The sequence below is a fragment of the Cherax quadricarinatus genome, chromosome 47, assembly GCF_038502225.1.
Source record: "Cherax quadricarinatus isolate ZL_2023a chromosome 47, ASM3850222v1, whole genome shotgun sequence".
Classification (NCBI taxonomy): Eukaryota; Metazoa; Arthropoda; class Malacostraca; order Decapoda; family Parastacidae; genus Cherax; species Cherax quadricarinatus.
This window is the reverse complement of record NC_091338.1, coordinates 24,385,814-24,406,083: the sequence shown is the minus strand read 5'-3', so window position 1 is coordinate 24,406,083 and position 20,270 is coordinate 24,385,814. Positions and strand designations below refer to the sequence as shown.

Here is a 20,270-nt window from a genome sequence, read left to right as displayed (position 1 = left end):
TCAGAGAAAATTTAAGTTGTTGTCTTAGACATGAAATAAGATCAGAAACATTGAACACAGAATCTGTTTGGCTACAGTTTCTCGAGGGTCGTAAAAAATTAATTTTGCGTGAGATTTATAGGTCCCCAAACCTTGATAGGGAGTGCAGTAAGCTGTTATGGGACGAAATTCACAAGGCATCTAAACATGAAAATGTTGTGATAATGGGAGATTTTAACTTTAGACAAATTGATTGGAACAATGTGACAGGAAATCTTGACTCTAGTGACTTTCTTGATACGGTTCAGGATTGCTTTTTAGAACTGGTTGTGACAGAGCCAACTAGAGGAAACAATCTGCTTGACTTGGTTCTTGCCAACAAAGAGTCACTAATTAATAATCTTCAGGTTAATGATGAGCTTGGGGAAAGTGATCACAAATCACTTAGTTTCAATATATCATGGAATTACCCAGATAACTGCAATCAAATCTCTGTCCCAGAATTTCGCTTGGACGACTTCATGGGACTGAAAAATTACCTGGGTGGGCTAAATTTGGATGTCCTGACTATGGGTCAGGTAGGTGATCTTGGTTGACAATATGACGTTTTTCAGAGCATAGTTCTAGCTGCCCAGACAACTTTTGTTCCGAGTAGGGAAATTAGATCTAACAAAAATTATCCCAAATGGATAAACAATAGATTTAAACATCTCATTGGTTAAAACAGAGGCATATATAGGCGTATCAAAAGAGGGGATGGGCAGCTAAGAAATCAATATATTTAATTAAAGAGAAAAATAAAGAAAGGAATAAAAAAATAAAAAAGGGATTGAGAGGCTATGGTCGCAAGGGATTCAAGGACTAACCCAAAAGGGTTCTTTCAGGTATACAGAAGTAAGATTAGAGACAAGATTGGCTAACTTAAGAGTAACTCCGGTCAGATCACTGACAGTGATAAGGATATGTGTGAAATTCTCAATACCTACTTCCTCTCAGTTTTCACCCAGGAAACTACTAGTGATATTCCTGAAATAATAGATTATGTAGAACAGGACGATAATAAACTATTCACGATTGTGGTAACTAGTGACATGGTCATCAGACAAATAGAGAAACTAAAACCTAACAAATCCCCAGGCCCTGATGAGCTGTTTGCAAGGGTGTTAAAGGAATGTAAAGAGGAACTTAGCATACCGTTGGCTAATCTTTTTAACATATCACTACAAACTGGCATAGTGCCTGATAAGTGGAAAATGGCAATTGTAATACCTATTTGCAAGGCAGGTGACAGGTCCTTACCTTCGAACTATAGACCAATATACCTTACCTCAATATTGGGAAAATTTATGGAATCAATAATTGCCGAAGCAATTCGTAGCCATCTTGGTCGGCATAAATTGATTAATGAATCTCAACACGGTTTTACAAAGGGGCGTTCCTGTCTTACGAATTTACTAACATTTTTTACTAAGGTGTTTGAGGAGGTAGATCATGGTAATGAATATGATATTGTGTATATGGACTTCAGTAAGGCTTTCGATAGAGTTCCACATCAGACTATTGAGGAAACTTAAGGCACACGGAATAGGAGGAGAAATTTTTTCCTGGGTAAAGGCATGGCTGACAAATAGGCACCAGGGAGTTTGCATAAATGGGGAAAAATCAGAATGGGGGCACGTCACAAGAGGTGTTCGTCAGGGGTCAGTGCTGGGCCCGTTGTTGTTCACAATTTACATAAACGACATAGATGAGGGAATAAATAGCGACATAAGCAAATTTGCTGATGACACCGAAATAGGCCGTCCAGTTCATTCTAATGAGGATACTAGAGCACTCCAGAATGATTTGAATAGACTGATGCAATGGTCGGAGAAGTGGCAGATGCAGTTCAATATAGACAAATGCAAAATTCTAAATATTGGACAGGAAAATAACCATGCGACATATAAACTAAATAATGTAGATCTTAATACTACTGATTGCGAAAAGGATTTAGGAGTTCTGGTTAGCAATAATCTAAAATCAAGACAACAGTGCATTAATGTTCGCAATAAAGCTAACAGAATTCTTGGCTTTAAATCCAGAAGTATAAATAATAGAAGTCCTCAAGTTGTTCTTCAACTCTATATATCCTTGGTTAGGCCTCATTTAGACTATGCTGCTCAGTTCTGGTCACCGTATTACAGAATGGATATAAATGCTCTGGAAAACGTACAGAGGAGGATGACAAAGATTATCCCATGTATCAGAAATCTTCCCTGAGGATAGACTGAGGGCCCTGAATCTGCACTCTCTCGAAAGACGTAGAATTAGGGTGATATGATCGAGGTGTATAAATGGAAAACAGGAATAAATAAAGGGGATGTAAATAGCCTGCTGAAAATTTCCAGGCAAGACTGGACTCTCAGCAATATATATAGGAAAGCACTGGTTTGGTAATAGAATTGTGGATGAGTGGAAGAAACCCCCGAGGCTAAAATGTTGTGTAGTTTTAAAAATAGGTTAGATAAATACATGAGTGGGTGTGGGTGGGTGTGAGTTGGACCGGACTAGCTTGTGCTGCTGGGTCTGGTGCCGTGCTACTTCCGTGACTGGAGGTGACCAGACTGGGTGGGTCATTGGGCTAATCTTGGGGGGGGACACATGGAACCGCTCCGCATGGGTCAGTAAGCCTGTTGCAGTGTTCCTTCTTTCTTACGTTCTTATGTCTTTATGATCATCATGGTAGAGAAACAAGTGTTTCTCCCACTTTTCTATTTTCGTTTTCGCAGCTTCCCTTGCAACAACTATTTGTTAGTGAGATAGGTCTGTAGCTTGGAGAGTTTCCTTATCATAGTGTAACGACACTGGGTAATTTCATGCCAGTTTCATTCTACGTTCTTTCAGTGAAGACTCATAAAATGTCTTGGTCAGATTGCTTTGGTCTTCTGCTTATACCTTCAAAGCTTTGGGTAATACCTTGACTTTTCTTTTTGCTTTTACACCACTTGGAATATGATGTAGTCATGTTCAGAGAAATGGGAGAGCAGCTTTAATTCTTTGTATAAGGCGTTTTTCACCATCAAGGCATTTACTTTTCCCTCCTTCAAAGGTCTATTACCTTTCTTGTCACTTTCCAATATTAGTTTAATCTACCTTAGCTTTAGATGTTTTAAAAGTTCCATTTCATTAGGATATTGTGAATTCATTACTACTTTAATTAGGATTTCTTTTTTTCAATTACAGTTTGGAGTTTCACATTTTGTATGTTACATATGTTCTCTTCTGTTTCGTCAATCTTGTAGGAACCTTCTATTCTTTGTATTTTGTCAGTCATATTTAAGTCGAACAGTATGTTCTATTTTGGCTTCCTCTTGTTGTTAATTATCTAATTATTTTCCTCCTTATATACTTATATTCCTTTTTGACTTCAGTAACTAAACTTTTGATTGGGGAGATTTCAGTGTTGATTACTTTTTTTGAAGCACTTGTGTTGTGTCACTATTTTTAATCTTTCTTGTTATTTGAGATACTGTTAATTAAGAATATGAATGTATGTTTATCTTTAATAGTAAAAAATTCCTTGCAATATGCTTCTTTATTATAAACTCTGACTGCTTTTATTGTTCGTGTGTACGGCCATACAGGAGGCGGATCTTGGCCTTGGCCCCTTCGGTGTGAGCGCCGTTCGTGCCGAGATGGTCGATTTCACGAGGTTATTTTTAATCGACTATTTACGAATCATGGGAGGTCGAGGACGATCTGAGATAGATCCCTGGGGCTTCCTCCTGCCTCTGGAGCCACTAGTATGGACGTTCCTCCTGGTAACCTTACTAATGTTGCTGGGAACCTCGTTAATTCTGTCATTGTACTTCCCGCGTCAGAATACCGGTCTTGCTAGCCAGGTCACTACCAACTTTGGCTTATATGTACGCGTCTTATTGCAACAAGGTAAGTTATATGGACGTATGTTCTTCCAACCAGTTCAGGTATATGTACTTGTGTTATTTCAACAAGCTAAGTTATATATTCACGTGTCCAACAAAGTAAGTTTTATTTGCGCGTGTTTTGCGAACGAAGAATCAGGAAATTATATATATTCGCGTGATTTAATAACAAGGTAAATGATATAAACGTATGTTTATCCTACTAAGCTAGTTATGTGCGCGTAACCTGTTACAACAAGTTAAGTTATATTACTATACATTTTTGTAAGATTAATAATTCCTAAACGGTTTCTTGAAGAAAATCTTATATTTGCCGTTGTAATAATTTTGTTCTCCGGGTTTATGGATCCATATAAGACTTGTACCAGAGTTGGCGAATGTTGATGGAACAATATGATAGAAATGAATTTTAAGGTCTTAAGCTTGCCGATTCTTTTGTATTACCAGAGGTACATAACGAGGACATCCTAACGACTTTCCTAACGACATATCCACTCTGATAAATTATCCCACGAAAAAGATCTGCTACCCTCATTTGAATTTTCATGCAAAACTAAAATGTGCTATTATAAATTAGGAAAGGTTTACCTGTTATAATAAATGAAAATCAATCACTGGTACTAGTATATTGGTGTTTTCCACATACTTCCTTCACGATATTCATTTATTGATTTAGATCTTATTCAATAGGCTTCGAATGTTCATCCCTTGTGAACTTTTACTAAGAGAAGGTTAGTGGAACAATTGCCAAGAGCAGGTGACCAATGTTTAGTTTTATGCAAACTATGCCCAATTTTGATTAGCATGTAATATATTTCCAAAGTTTTTTATGATCAGCCTCAAAATCTCAATACTCGTGTATTCTACTTAGAAAAAATATTGATATTGTTAGTGGAGTGTGTAAGGGCCATTGTTTAATACCAAATAGTATAGTATTTCGTTTTTATGCATTTATTGACTAAAGTTTGCCTCTCTATCCAAACACTTGGAGTTAACCCTTTCCTTGGATCGAATCTGAATGCCTCAGATTCCCTAGGCGCTACATGGCTCCTCCAGGTTGAGCTCTCTCCCTGATTAAAATAAAATATTCTTAACAGGCTAAATATTTGATACATCTTATGAAATGGATGAATATTTTTTTTATTTTTATTTTATTTTTTTTTTTGTTTAGACTAAGTACGATATCTGTTGTATTCTCTCCAGTATATGGAGAATGCATTATCTGATCGTCACCTGATTCATTTCTGCTTTTTCCCTTTCATATCTACAAAAGTTCACTGGTTACTGATTAGACGTGCAGCTCCTCAACGTGCTCTGTTTCTTCTTGATTTCCTCAGCATTTGATATCCTGTTGGAAATATGGCATCTCTTATTATTCATTTACATTGGTCTCTGTGATAGCTTTCATGTTTGGAGTGGCCTCTCATATCTGTTTTTCAATTCATCACTCTTGTGATGAATTAAGTAGTAATTATAGAAACTATAAAGAGAGAAGAACATTAACCTGACTACACAAATGACCCGCTTCCACAGATACAAGAGGTGGTAGTGAGCAGTGGTGGGAGCGTCTGGTGCTGGGAGGATGGTTGGTGATGGTGCTAGTATTATCACGCAGTTACTCAGGGATGCTCACCTCCATCCTAGCAGTGAGATACATACCACAACCCTTCCAGACCCTGAGAGACTTGCTTGACGACTCTCACACAGCTATGGCCTTTGAGGTCGGCACAGTTTATATGCAGTATATTCAGGTGAGTTACGTGGGGTATTGAAATGTTAGTTTTACAACATTTTAAAGTATTTTTTAGGGGTACAAATATATAAATAGAAAAGAACTGGATACAATTTTTTAAATGGATAACATCTGTAGTAATCAAACTGGGTATTTTTTTGTGAATTGATTTGAGACTCTCTCTTCTGATCAGTAATAATTCAGTGTTGGACTATTTGGTTATCATAGGTTAAGTCAGTTTAATGCCCTGTTATGTTTGCAACACCTGTCTCCTAATAACTATTTTCAAACATTTGTATGTTATGTACACTAAGACACTACAAAATATAATTTATTAATCTCCAAGCAAATAATAAGGTACAATTCATGCCTTATAATTAACAGTTTCATAAATAATTCCTGAAGATATATCTCTGAAAAGTAAATAAAAATTCAGAAGTACTTTTGTCTAATTCAAAAGAAGAAAACAAGAAAGGGAAACGTGAAAGAACATAAGAACATAAGAACATAAGAATGTAGGAACACTGCAGAAGGCCTACTGGCCCATACGAGGCAGGTCCTTATCAAAACGACATCTACCTAAAGCTACTCAAGAAATAACTCCCGTACCCCTTGACACCAATCAAACCCAGCCCCTCCCACTCATATATTTGTCCAGTCTCTTCTTAAAGCTACCCAAGGTCCTAACCTCTATCACCCCACTGGGAAGACTGTTCCACGCATCTACAACTCTGTTAGAAAACCAGTACTTACCTATGTCCTTTCTAAATCTAAATTTATCCAACTTAAATCCATTATTCCTGGTTCTTACCTGGTTCGACACCCTCAGTACTTTATTAATGTCTCCCTTGTTTATGCCCGTCATCCACTTATACACTTCAATGATATCTCCCCTCATTCTACGCCTCTCCAGAGAGTGGAGATTTAAGGCTTTAAGTCTATCTTCATACGGGAGGTTCCTTACACAGTAAATCATTTTAGTCATTCTTCTCTGTATGTTCTCTAATGAGTCTATGTCCATCCTGTAGTAAGGGGACCAAAACTGAGCAGCATAATCTAAATGAGGCCTCACTAGTGATGTATAGAGCTGTAAAATAACTTTTGGACTTCTGTTACTTATACTTCTTGAGATAAATCCAAGTAATCTGTTGGCCTTGTTGCGCACACTGAGGCACTGCTGTCTTGGCTTTAGATTTCTGCTTACCATGACTCCCAAGTCTTTTTCACATTCTGTATGACCAAGCTCTACTTCACCTAGATTATAGCTTCGAGGGTTATTTTCATTACCAAGGGCAAGTACCTTACACTTATCCACATTAAACTTCATCTGCCATTTCTCAGACCAAGACATTAATTTGTTCAAATCGTTCATTAATATCCTCCTCAGAGTGAATTATACGGCCTATCTTTGTATCATCAGCAAACTTACTCATGTCACTAGTAATCCCTTCATCAAGGTCATTAATGTAAATTATGAACAAGAGAGGGCCTAAAACTGATCCTTGTGGAACGCCACTAGTGACTAATCCCCATTCAGATTTCACTCCATTAATGGTAACTCTCTGCTTTCTATTGGTAAGCCATGCCTCAATCCATGCTAGAACTTTACCTCCTATACCATGAGCTGCCACTTTTCTTAAGAGTCTCTTGTGAGGTACTCTGTCGAAGGCTTTACTAAAATCCAAATAAACAATATCATATTCCTTATCACTGTCAACTGCCTCAAATGTTCTATTGAAGAACGTCAGTAAGTTTGTCAGGCAGGAACGACCTCTCGTGAATCCATGCTGAGATTCATTTATCAAGTTATGCTCTTCAAGGTGACTTCTGATAATGTCAGCTATAATTGATTCTAATAACTTGCCCACTATAGATGTCAGGCTTATTGGACGGTAATTTGAAGGAGTGGACTTATCCCCTGATTTGAATATAGGAACCACATTAGCCATCTTCCACATCTCTGGCACAACACTGGTAAGGATGGACGCATTGAATACACTCGTTAATGGCTGACTAAGCTCCATCTTGCATTCCTTAAGTACCCTTGAAAACAACTCATCGGGTCCCGGGGACTTATTTTGTTTCAGTTTGTCTATCTGTTTAATAACCATGTCCCTCGTGACAGTAATATTAGTTAACTTAAATTCATCAGGAACTAAATAATTGTTAATTACTGGAATCTCATTTACATCTTCCTGTGTAAAAACTGACAAAAAATAGTCATTAAATAAGGAACACATTTCCAGTTCATTATCCGTCAGCTGTCCATTCCCAGATTTCAGAGGTCCTACTTTTTCCTTCACCTTCGTCCTATACACTTGAAAGAACCCCTTTGGATTAGTCTTTGATTCATTAGCGACTCTAATTTCATAGTCACGTTTAGCCTTTCTAATCGCCTTTTTTACTTCTCTTTTAAGCTGAACATATTGGTCAGTAAGGTTAACCTCTCCTCTTCTGATGCGCCTATAAATTCCCTTTTCTCCCCTAATAGATGCTTTAGCCTCCTGTTAACCCATTTGGGATCGTTATTATTAGACCTAATTTCTCTCTGGGGAATGTATATACTCTGGGCACTGTGTACATTATTAAGAAAACAATCATAAAAGCAGATCCCTTCATATTCATAAGTATGATTATCGTCAATAAAATCATTAGCTAGATAACCCCAATCAAGATTAGACAGATGTTCCCTAAGTCCATTATAATCGGCAGAACGAAAATCGGGGATTTTTACTGTATTATCATTATTCTTGCATTCCCAATTAATGCTAAAGGTGATGGATTTGTGATCACTTGCGCCAAGCTCTTCAGTGATCTCCAGATTATTCACGAGTGTTTCCTTATTTGACAAGACTAGGTCTAGCAAATTATTACCCCTGGTAGGTTCAGTTACACTCTGTTTCAGAAAACAGTCCTGAACTGTTTCCATGAAGTCACTGGACTCTAGATTACCTGTCAAAGAATTCCAGTCAATTTGGCTAAAGTTAAAGTCCCCTACTATGACTACGTTACTGTGTCCAGAAGCCCTAACAATTTCGTCCCAAAGAAGTCTCCCTCTATCGTGATCCAAACCTGGAGGTCGGTATATTACACCTAGAATTAGTTTTTCTTGACCCTCCACGAACTCTACCCAAACAGACTCTGTTACTGCTCCATCTATTTTTATACCTGTTTTTATGCAACAATTAATATTTTCTCGAACATACAATGCAACTCCTCCCCCCTTCCCATTACATCTATCCACATTGAATAACTTAAATCCCTGAATATTACACTCAGCAGTCATATCCCGACTCTTTAAATCATACCACGTTTCAGTTAATGCAATGATATCAAAGTTCCCAGCACATGCTACCAAACGTAGTTCATTAATTTTATTTCTTGCACTTCGACTGTTAGCATAAAATACCATCATATGTTTTTTCTTCTGCACATTTTTCCTATTCATCTTTGTTTTTACACAATTTCTGAAATTATCATTACCCAGAGTTACTACATGACAGTTACTATTAAGATTCTTAATATCAGAGCATAAGTCAATATATCCATACTCATTATTAATCATTTCTAAACCCATACCTCTAACTAATCCTAGTTTAAAGTCCTAACAACCCCCTCAACTGAGTTAGCAAGAAAACCCACACCTGCCCTGGATAAGTGAACCCCATCCCTGGCATACATGTCATTTCGGCCATAGAAGTTGTCCCAGTTGTCAATGAATGGTACTGCATTATCCTTACAGTGTTTATCCAGCCAACAATTAATACCAATTGCTCTGGACAACCATTCATTACCAACACCTCTTCTTGGCAAAATGCCACATATAACAGGGCGCCCCCCCTTCTTCCTAATCATGTCTATAGCTGTCCTGAACTTTCTAACTAAATCCTCACTTCTACGCTTGCCTACATCATTGCCTCCAGCACTGAGGCAAATAATAGGATTGATCCCATTACCGTTCATGATGTTGTCAAGCCGGCTAACAATGTCCTCCATCCCAGCCCCAGGAAAGCATACCCTTTGTCTCCTACTCCTGTCCTTCAAGCAGAATGCCCTATCCATGTATCTAACCTGGCTATCCCCAACAACAACAATATTCTTACCTTCCTTGTTGTCGTTCGTCGTAATGATCCCAGTAGTAGACTCACATTCGTCGGGTAGCACCGAGAATGCGTTGGAGGTTTCCACGGGAGTTTCCACAGCAGTCTCTTTCTTCTTCATCGTTTCTGGCTTTCCATTCGTCTTCTTGATCGTCAACTTCGTCGTCCCCTGCTGTCCAACCACTGACCACGATCCCTTCTTGACCTGAGGACTCGAAACAGGAGGACTACTACGAATCCTCTTGTTTTCCTCGGTCAGTCGCCGTATCTCCATCTTCGCTGCCCTCAGTTCTTCCTTAAGTTGCTGGTAAAGTTGCTCGATGGAGGGCATCTTGGTTCAGTCCACGGGAGCAAACAAGACACTTCTTCACAGAGTTAAGTACAGGTCAGCACTCAAAGTACAGGTCACCACTCAACCAAGACAGTTATCTAATTAACCCATAACCCTGGCAACGTGCAGCTCAGAACCCAAGGGTGGAAAAAGAAGTTGAGGTTCACTTACCCCATGATAAACTGGAGCTGAAGCTCACCTGCCCCATGAAATACTGGAGCTGACGCTCACCTGCCCCATGAGACACTGGAGATGAAGCTCACCTCCCCCATTAAACACAAGTTGAAGCTCACCTGCCCCATGAGACATTGGATCTGATCCTCATCTTCCCCATGAGACACTGGCGATGAAACTCACCTGCCACATGAGACACTGGAGCTGAAGTTCACCTGCCACATAGAACACTGGAGCTGAAGCTCACCATAAGAGACACGAGCTAACGCTTACCTACCACCAAAGATGGAAATATAAACACAAATGCAGTATAATGTGATCCTTTATTGACTACGTTTCGCCCACACAGTGGGCTTTTTCAAGTCACAAACAGAACTACCTGGGGTGGAAGGAACGCGAGTATTTATAGTCCGGTTCAGAATGCTGAGGTCAGGTGAAGAATGTTGCATCTGATGATGTACCGAGTGGGGTTATAGAGTCTAAAAACTTGGGTTGCTTGGAAAGGAGATTGGACAAGTTTGTGAGCAGACCTTCACAAACTTGTCCAATCTCCTTTCCAAGCTACCCAAGTTTTTAGACTCTATAACCCCACTCGGTACATCATCAGATGCAACATTCTTCACCTGACCTCAGCATTCTGAACCGGACTATAAATACTCGCGTTCCTTCCACCCCAGGTAGTTCTGTTTGTGACTTGAAAAAGCCCACTGTGTGGGCGAAACGTAGTCAATAAAGGATCACATTATACTGCATTTGTGTTTATATTTCCATTGTGTCGGTATTTTATACCATTTATTTCCACCACCAAAGATACTGGAGCTGAAACTCGTCTGTCTCGTGAAACACTGGCGTTGAAGCTCACCTGCCCCATGAGACACTGGAGCTGAAGCTCACCTGCCCCATGAGTCACTGGAGCTGAAGCTCACGTGCCCCATGAAACACTGGAGCTGGAGCTCACCTGCCCCATGAGACACGAGTTCAAGCCCACTTGCCCCATGAGATACTGGAGCTGAAGCTCACCTGCCCCATGGGACACTGGCGCTGAAGCTCAATTACCACATGGGATACATGAGCTGGAGCTCACGTGACCCATGAGACACTGGAGCTGGAGCTCGCGTGCCCCATGAGACGCTAGAGCTCGCGTGCCCCATGAGACGCTGGAGCTCGCGTGCACCATGAGACGCTGGAGCTCGGGTGTCCCATGAGAAACATAACATAAGAAAGAACACTGCAACAGGCCTACTGACCCATGCGGAGCAGGTCCATGTCCCCCCCCCCCGGATAAGCCCAATGACCCACCTCCCGGATTAGCCCAATGACCCACCCAGTCTGGTTACCTCCACTCAAGGATGGAGCACGGCACCAGACCCAGCAGCACAAGCTAATCAGGTCCAACTCACACCCACCCTCACCCACTCATGTATTTATCTAACCTATTTTTAAAGCTACACAACATTTTAGCCTGAATAACTGTACTCGGGAGTTTGTTCCACTCATCCACAACTCTATTAGCAAACCAGTGTTTTTCTATATCCTTCCTGAATCTGAATTTTTCCAACTTGAAACCATTGCTGCGAGTCCTGTCTTGGCTGGAAATTTTCAGCATGCTATTTACATCCCCTTTATTTATTCCCATTTTCCACTTATACACATCGATCCCCCTAATTCTACGCCTTTCGAGAGAGAGCAAATTCAGGGCCCTCAGTCTGTCCCCATAGGGAAGATTTTTGATAGATGGGATCATCTTTGTCATCCACCTCTGTACGTTTTCCAAAGCATTTATATCCATTCTGTAATACGGTGACCAGAACTGAGCAGCATAATCTAAATGAGGCCTAACCCAGGATATATAGAGTTGAAGAACAACCTAAGGACTTCTATTATTCATACTTCTAGATATGAAGCCAAGAATTCTGTTAGCTTTATTGCGAACACTAATACACTGTTGTCTTGGTTTTAGATTACTGCTAACCAGAACTCCTAAATCCTTTTCGCAATCAGTAGTATTAAGATCTACATTATTTAGTTTAAATGTGGCATGGTTATTTAACTGTCCAACATTTAGAACTTTGCATTTGTCAATATTAAACTGCATCTGCCACTTCTCCGACCATTGCATCAGTCTGTTCAAATCATCCTGGAGTGCCATAGTGTCCTCATTAGAATGAATTGGATGGCCTATTTTGGTGTCATCAGCAAATTTGCTTATGTCGCTATTTATTCCCTCATCTATGTCGTTTATATAAATTGTGAACAACAACGGGCCCAACACTGACCCCTGAGGATCACCGCTTGTGACGTGCCCCCATTCTGATTTCTCCCCATTTATGCAAACTCTGTGCTGCCTATTTGTCAGTCACGCCTCTACCCAGGAAAAAAATTCTCCTCCTATTCCGTGTGCCCTAAGTTTCCTCAATAGCCTCTTGTGTGGAACTCTATCAAAAGCCTTACTGAAGTCCATATACACAATATCATATTCATTACCATGATCTACCTCCTCAAACACCTTAGTGAAAAAAGTTAGTAAATTCGTTAGATAGGAACGCCCCTTTGTAAAACCGTGTTGAGATTCATTAATCAATCTGTGCCTGTCAAGATGGCTACGAATTGCTTCGGCAATTATTGATTTCATAAATTTTCCCACTATGGAGGTAAGGCTTATTGGTCTATAGTTCGAAACCAAGGACCTGTCACCTGCCTTGTAAATAGGTATTACATTTGCCATTTTCCACTTATCATGCACTATGCCAGTTTGTAGTGATATGTTAAAAAGATTAGCCAAAGGTATGCTAAGTTCCTCTTTACATTCCTCTAACATCCTTGCAAACAGCTCATCAGGGCCTGGGGATTTGTTACGTTTTAGTTTCTCTGACTCAAGAAATCGTAATGACACGATTGCAAACAAACCATACCTCCGGCCGGGATTGAACCCGTGGTCATAGAGTCTCAAAACTCCAGCCCGTCGCTGGAGTTTTGAGACTCTATGACCGCGGGTTCAATCCCGGCCGGGGGTATGGTTTAGTTTCTCTATTTGTCTGAGGACCATGTCAGAAGTTACCGCAATCGTACATAGTTTATTATCCTGTTTCACATAATCTATTGTTTCAGGAATATCGCTAGTATTTTCCTGGGTGAAAAGTGAGAGGAAGAAGGTATTGAGAATTTCACACATATCCTTATCACTGTCAGTGATCTGACCAGAGTTACTCTTAAGAGGGCCAATATTGTCCCAAATCTTACTTCTGTATACCTGAAAGAACCCTTTTGGGTTAGTCTTTTAATCTCTTTCGACCTTAGCCTCATAATCCCTTTTTGCTTTTCTTATTCACTTCTTTATTTCTCTCTTCAATTGAAAATATTGATTTTTTAACTGCCTATCCCCTCTTTTGATACGCCTATATATGCCTTTCTTTTGACCAATGAGATGTTTTAATCTATTGTTCATCCATTTGGGATCATTTTTGTTAGTTGTAATTTCCCTTCTCGTAACAAAAGTTGTCTGGGCAGCTTGAACTATGCTCTGAAAAACGTCATGTTGGCAACCAAGATCACCTACCTGACCCATAGTTAGGACATCCCAATTTAGCCCACCCAGGTAATTTTTCAGTCCCATAAAGTCGGCCAAGCGAAAATCTGGGACAGAGATTTGATTGCAGTTATCTGGGTAATTCCATGATATATTGAAACTAAGTGATTTGTTATCACTTTCCCCAAGCTCATCATTAACCTCAAGATTATTAATTAGTAAATCTTTGTTGGCACGAATCAAGTCAAGCAGATTGTTTCCTCTACTTGGTTCTGTCGCAGCCTGTTCTAAAAGGCAATCCTGACCCGTATCAAGAAAGTCACTAGACTCAAGATTTCCTGTCATATTCTTCCAATCAATTTGTCTAAAGTTAAAATCTCCCATTATCACAACATTTTCATATCTAGATGCCTTTTGAATTTCTTCCCATAACAGCTTACTGCACTCCCTATCAAGGTTTGGGGGCCTATAAATCACACCCAAAATTAATTTGTCACGTCCCTCGAGAAACTGTAGCCAAACAGATTCTGTGTTCGATGTTTCTAATATTATATCATGTCTAAAACAACAATTTAAATTTTCTCTGACTTACATCGCCACTCCACCACCCTTCCTGTTGACCCTATCAGTGTGGAATAGTTTATGACGCTGTATGTTGCATTCAGAAGGCATTTCTCTATCTTTCAGGTTGAACCAGGTCTCTGTTATACCAAAAATATCTATATTACCTACACTTGCAAGTAATCTTAGCTCATCAATCTTACTTCTTAGACTCCTACTATTTGTATAGTAAACCTTAAAGGAGCTAGTCACTCGTTGCCGTCTACTATTTCTTTTTGTTAGTTGATCAGTTGATTTGCCATTACTAGCAACTTTATTTTGAATATTGTCTTTTAAACATATCCCTGAGGTATCCCTGTAGTAACTGCTGTTTTTAACCCTAATGCTGCAGCCTGATTGTTTCCCACAAACACCCATACCTATATAATCTATCAGTTTAAATTCCTAGACAAGTCATTAATTACCCTCTCAAATGAATTGGCTAATGCAACCACTCCATCCCCAGAGTGATGAATCCCATCCCTTGCATACATATCACGTTTGCCAAAGAAAAGGTCCCAGTTATCAATGAATGGGATTGCAAATTCCCTGCAGTACCTGTCAAGCCAGCAATTTATACCATTTGTCCTAGACATCCTTTCATTGCCCACTCCCTTTCTAGGCAAGATGTTACATATGACTGGGATCCCTCCCTTAGACCTAACTACTAACATGGCTGACCTGTACTTATCCAGCAGCTCCTCTCTCCTGCCCTTCCCAATGTCATTATCCCCAGCACGAAGACAGACAATGGGCTTGTTCCCATTACCTGCCATAATATTATCCAGCCTGCTATGTCACCAACACCTGCTCCAGGAAGACTCACTCACTGTCTGACCTTTCTGTCTCTGTTACAAAATGCACGGTCCATATATCTAACCTGAGAATCGCCTATTACTAAAATATTCTTACCTTAATTAGCAGGGGAATCAGTGGTACCTTCAACCTCATTAACCACTGAAGTACAATCGTCTTGGAGAACAGAGAATCGATTTCCTATCTTCACATCTTCTCTATTAACTTTCCACATCTTCATTCTTCCTGAACTGTGAACCACTTGCCACTTAAAGCGGCTGCCACTATCACTGCTCGTGACCATTTCCTCCTTACCAGCGAAATCCTTTTCACACTCGCTCACAAACTCATCTATATGAAACTTCAGCCTTTTATTTTCCTCCTGAAGTAGTAGAATTTCATTCTTCAACACTTGAACCTGAGATTCTAAAACACTACAACAAGCCATGGTGCTTGGTAACAGCTCACGCTAACTCCCAAGGGCTTAGGCAGGTATGACTGGAGCTGAAGCTCACCTGCCCCATGAGACACTGGAGCTGATGCTCACCTACCCCATGAGGCACTGGAGCTAAAGCTCACGTGCCCCATGAGACACTGGAGCTGAAGTTCACCTGCCCCATGAGACACTGGAGCTGAAGCTCACGTACCCCATGAGACACTGAAGCTGAAGCTCACCTGCCCAATGAGACACAGGAGCTGAAGCTCACCTGCCCAGTGAGAGACTGGAGCTGAAGCTCACCTACCCCATGAGACACAGGAGTTGAAGCTCACGTGCCCCATGAGACACTGGAGCTGAAGTTCACCTGCCCCATGAGACGCTGGAGCTGAAGCTCACGTACCCCATGAGAAACTGGAGCTGAAGCTCACCTGCCCAATGAGACACAGGAGCTGAAGCTCACCTGCCCAGTGAGAGACTGGAGCTCAAGCTCACCTACCCCATGAGTCACAGGAGTTGAAGCTCACGTGCCCCATGAGACACTAGAGCTGAAGCTCACCTGCCCCCATAAGACACTGGAGCTGAAGCTCAAATGCCTCATGAGACACTGGAGCTGTAGCTCACCTACCCCATGAGACACTGGAGCTAAAGCTCACGTGCCCCATGAGACACTGGAGCTGAAGCTCACGTGCCTCATGAGATACTGAAGCTGAAGCTCACGTGCCTCATGAGACACTGAAGCTGAAGCTCACCTGCCTCATGAGACACTGGAGCTGAAGCTCACGTGCCCCATGAAACACTGGAGCTGAAGTTCACATGCCCCATGAGACACTGGAGCTGAAGCTCACGTGCCCCATGAGACACTGGAGCTGAAGTTCACGTGCCCCATGAGACAATTGAGCTGAAACTCACCTGCAACATGAGACACAGGAGCTGAAGCTCACCTGCACCATGAGAGACTGGAGCTGAAGCTCACCTGGCTCATGAGACACTGGAACTGAAGCTTACCTGCCCCATGAGACACTGGAGCTGAAGCTCACATGTCCCATGAGACACTGGAGCTGGAGCTCACGTGTCCCATGAGACACTGGAGCTGAAGCTCACGTGTCCCATGAGACACTGGAGCTCGAGCTCACGTGTCCCATGAGACACTGGAGCTGGAGCTCACGTGTCCCATGAGACACTGGAGCTGAAGCTCACGTGTCCCATGAGACACTGGAGCTGGAGCCCACGTGCCCCATGAGACACTGGAGCTGAAGCTCACCTGCCCCATGAGACATTGGAGCTGAAGCTCACCTGCCCCATGAAACACAGAAGCTGAAGCTCACCTGCACCATTAGACACTGGAGCTGAAGCTCACCTGCCCCATGAGACACTGGAGCTGAAGCTCACCTGCCCCATGAGACACTGGAGCTGAAGCTCACCTGCCCCATGAGACACTGGAGCTGAAGCTCACCTGCTCCATGAGACACTGGAGCTGAAGCTCACCTGCCCCATGAGACACTGGAGCTGAAGCTCACCTGCTCCATGAGACACTAGCCCCATGAGACACTGGAGCTGAAGCTCACCTGCCCCATGAGACACTGGAGCTGAAGCTCACCTGCCCCATGAGACACTGGAGCTGAAGCTCACCTGCCCCATGAGACACTGGAGCTGAAGCTCACCTGCCCCATGAGACACAGAAGCTGAAGCTCACGTGCCCCATGAGACACTGGAGCTGAAGCTCACCTGCTCCATGAGACACTGGAGCTGAAGCTCACCTGCTCCATGAGACACTGGAGCTGAAGCTCACCTGCCCCATGAGACACTGGAGCTGAAGCTCACCTGCTCCATGAGACACTAGAGCTGAAGCTCACCTGCCCCATGAGACACTGGAGCTGAAGCTCACCTGCCCCATGAGACACTGGAGCTGAAGCTCACCTGCTCCATGAGACACTAGAGCTGAAGCTCACCTGCCCCATGAGACACTGGAGCTGAAGCTCACCTGCCCCATGAGACACTGGAGCTGAAGCTTACCTTCCCCATGAGACACTGGAGCTGAAGCTCACCTGCTCCATGAGACACTAGAGCTGAAGCTCACCTGCCCCATGAGACACTGGAGCTGAAGCTCACCTGCCCCATGAGACACTGGAGCTGAAGCTCACCTGCTCCACGAGACACTAGAGCTGAAGCTCACCTGCCCAATGAGACACTGGAGCTGAAGCTTACCTGCCCCATGAGACACTTGCTGAAGCTCACGTGCCCTATGAGACACGGGAGCTGAAGTTCACGTGCCCCATGAGACACTGGAGCTAAAGTTCACATGCCCCATGAGACACTGGAGCTGAAGCTCACGTGCCCCATGAGACACTGGAGCTGAAGGTCACGTGCCCCATGAGACACTGGAGCTGAAGCTCACGTGCCCCATGAGACACTGAAGCTGAAGCTCACCTGCCCTATGAGACACTGGAGCTGAAGCTCACGTGCCTAATGAGACACTGGAGCCGAAGTTCACATGCCCATGAGACACTGGAGCTGAAGCTCACGTGCCCCATGAGACACTGGAGCTGAAGTTCACGTGCCCCATGAGACACTGGAGCTGAAGCTCACGTGCCCCATGAGACACTTGAGCTGAAACTCACCTGCCCCAGGAGACACAGGAGCTGAAGCTCACCTGCACCATGAGACACAGGAGCTGAAGCTCACCTGGCTCATGAGACACTGGAACTGAAGCTTACCTGCCCCATGAGACGCTGGAGCTGAAGCTCACGTGTCCCATGAGACACTGGAGCTGGAGCTCATGTGCCCCATGAGACATTGGAGCTGAAGCTCACCTGTCCCATGAGACACTGGAGCTGAAGCTCACCTGTCCCATGAGACATTGGAGTTGAAGCTCACCTGCCCCATGAAACACAGAAGCTGAAGCTCACGTGCCCCATGAGACACTGGAGCTGAAGCTCACCTGCCCCATGAGACACTGGAGCTGAAGCTCACCTGCCCCATGAGACACTGGAGCTGAAGGTCACCTGCCCCATGAGACACTGAATCTGAAGCTCACCTGCCCCATGAGACACTGGAGCTGAAGCTCACCTGCCCCATGAGACACTGGTGCTGAAGCTAACCTGCTCCATGAGACACTAGAGCTGAAGCTCACCTGCCCCATGAGACACTGGAGCTGAAGCTTACCTTCCCCATGAGACACTGGAGCTGAAGCTCACCTGCCCCGTGAGACACTAGAGCTGAAGCTCACCTGCCCCATGAGACACTGGACCTGAAGCTCACCTGCTCCATGAGACACTGGAGCTGAAGCTCACCTGCTCCATGAGACACTAGAACTGAAGCTCACCTGCCCCATGAGACACTGGAGCTGAAGCTCACCTGCCCCATGACACACTGGAGCTGAAGTTCACGTGCCACATGAGACACTGGAGCTGAAGCTCACGTGCCCCATGAGACACTTGAGCTGAAACTCACCTGCCCCATGAGACACAGGAGCTGAAGCTCACCTGCACCATGAGAGACTGGAGCTGAAGCTCACCTGGCTCATGAGGCACTGGAACTGAAGCTTATCTGCCCCATGAGACACTGGAGCTGAAGCTTACGTGTCCCATGAGACACTGGAGCTGAAGCTCACCTGCCCCATGAGACACTGGAGCTGAAGCTCACCTGCCCCATGAGACACTGGAGCTGAAGCTCACGTGCCCCATGAGACACTGGAGCTGAAGCTCACCTGCCCCATGAGACACTGGAGCTGAAGCTCACCTGCCCCATGAGACACTGGAGCTGAAGCTCACCTGCCCCATGAGACATTGGAGCTGGAGCTCACTTGCCCCATGAAACACAGAAGCTGAAGCTCACCGGCACCATGAGACACTGGAGCTGAAGCTCACCTGTCCCATGAGACACTGGAGCTGAAGCTCACCTGCCCCATGAGACACTGAAGCTGAAGCTCACCTGCCCCATGAGACACTGGAGCTGAAGCTTACCTTCCCCATGAGACACTGGAGCTGAAGCTCACCTGCTCCATGAGACACTAGAGCTGAAGCTCACCTGCCCCATGAGACACAGAAGCTGAAGCTCACGTTCCCCATGAGACACTGGAGCTGAAGCTCACCTGCCCCATGAGACACTGGAGCTGAAGCTCACCTGTCCCATGAGACACTGGAGCTGAAGCTCACCTGCCCCATGAGACACTGAAGCTGAAGCTCACCTGCTCCATGAGACACTGGAGCTGAAGCTTACCTTCTCCATCAGACACTGGAGCTGAAGCTCACCTGCTCCATGAGACACTAGAGCTTAAGCTCACCTGCCCCATGAGACACTGAAGCTGAAGCTCACCTGTCCCATGAGACACTGGAGCTGAAGTTCACCTGCCCCATGAGACACTGGAGCTGAAGCTCACCTGCCCCATGAGACACTGGAGCTGAAGCTTACCTTCCCCATGAGACACTGGAGCTGAAGCTCACCTGCCCCATGAGACACTGGAGCTGAAGCTCACCTGCCCCATGAGACACTTGAGCTGAAGCTTACCTTCCCCATGAAACACTGGAGCTGAAGTTCACCTACTCCATGACACACTAGAGCTGAAGCTCACCTGCCCCATGAGACACTGGAGCTGAAGCTCACCTGCCCCCTGGGACATTGGAGCTGAAGCTCACCTGCTCCATGAGACACTAGAGCTGAAGCTCATCT

General features: G+C 43.5%; 1 protein-coding gene across 1 annotated transcript in view; it reads left to right on the top strand.

The window, feature by feature from the left end:
- LOC128696575 (probable glutamate receptor) overlaps nucleotides 1–20,270 on the top strand; it is a 97,525-nt gene that overhangs the window by 26,463 nt on the left and 50,792 nt on the right. The window contains 2 exon segments of the mRNA XM_070094642.1: nucleotides 3,606–3,909; nucleotides 5,439–5,656. Of these exon segments, the coding sequence (XP_069950743.1) occupies nucleotides 3,606–3,909; nucleotides 5,439–5,656 (522 nt within the window).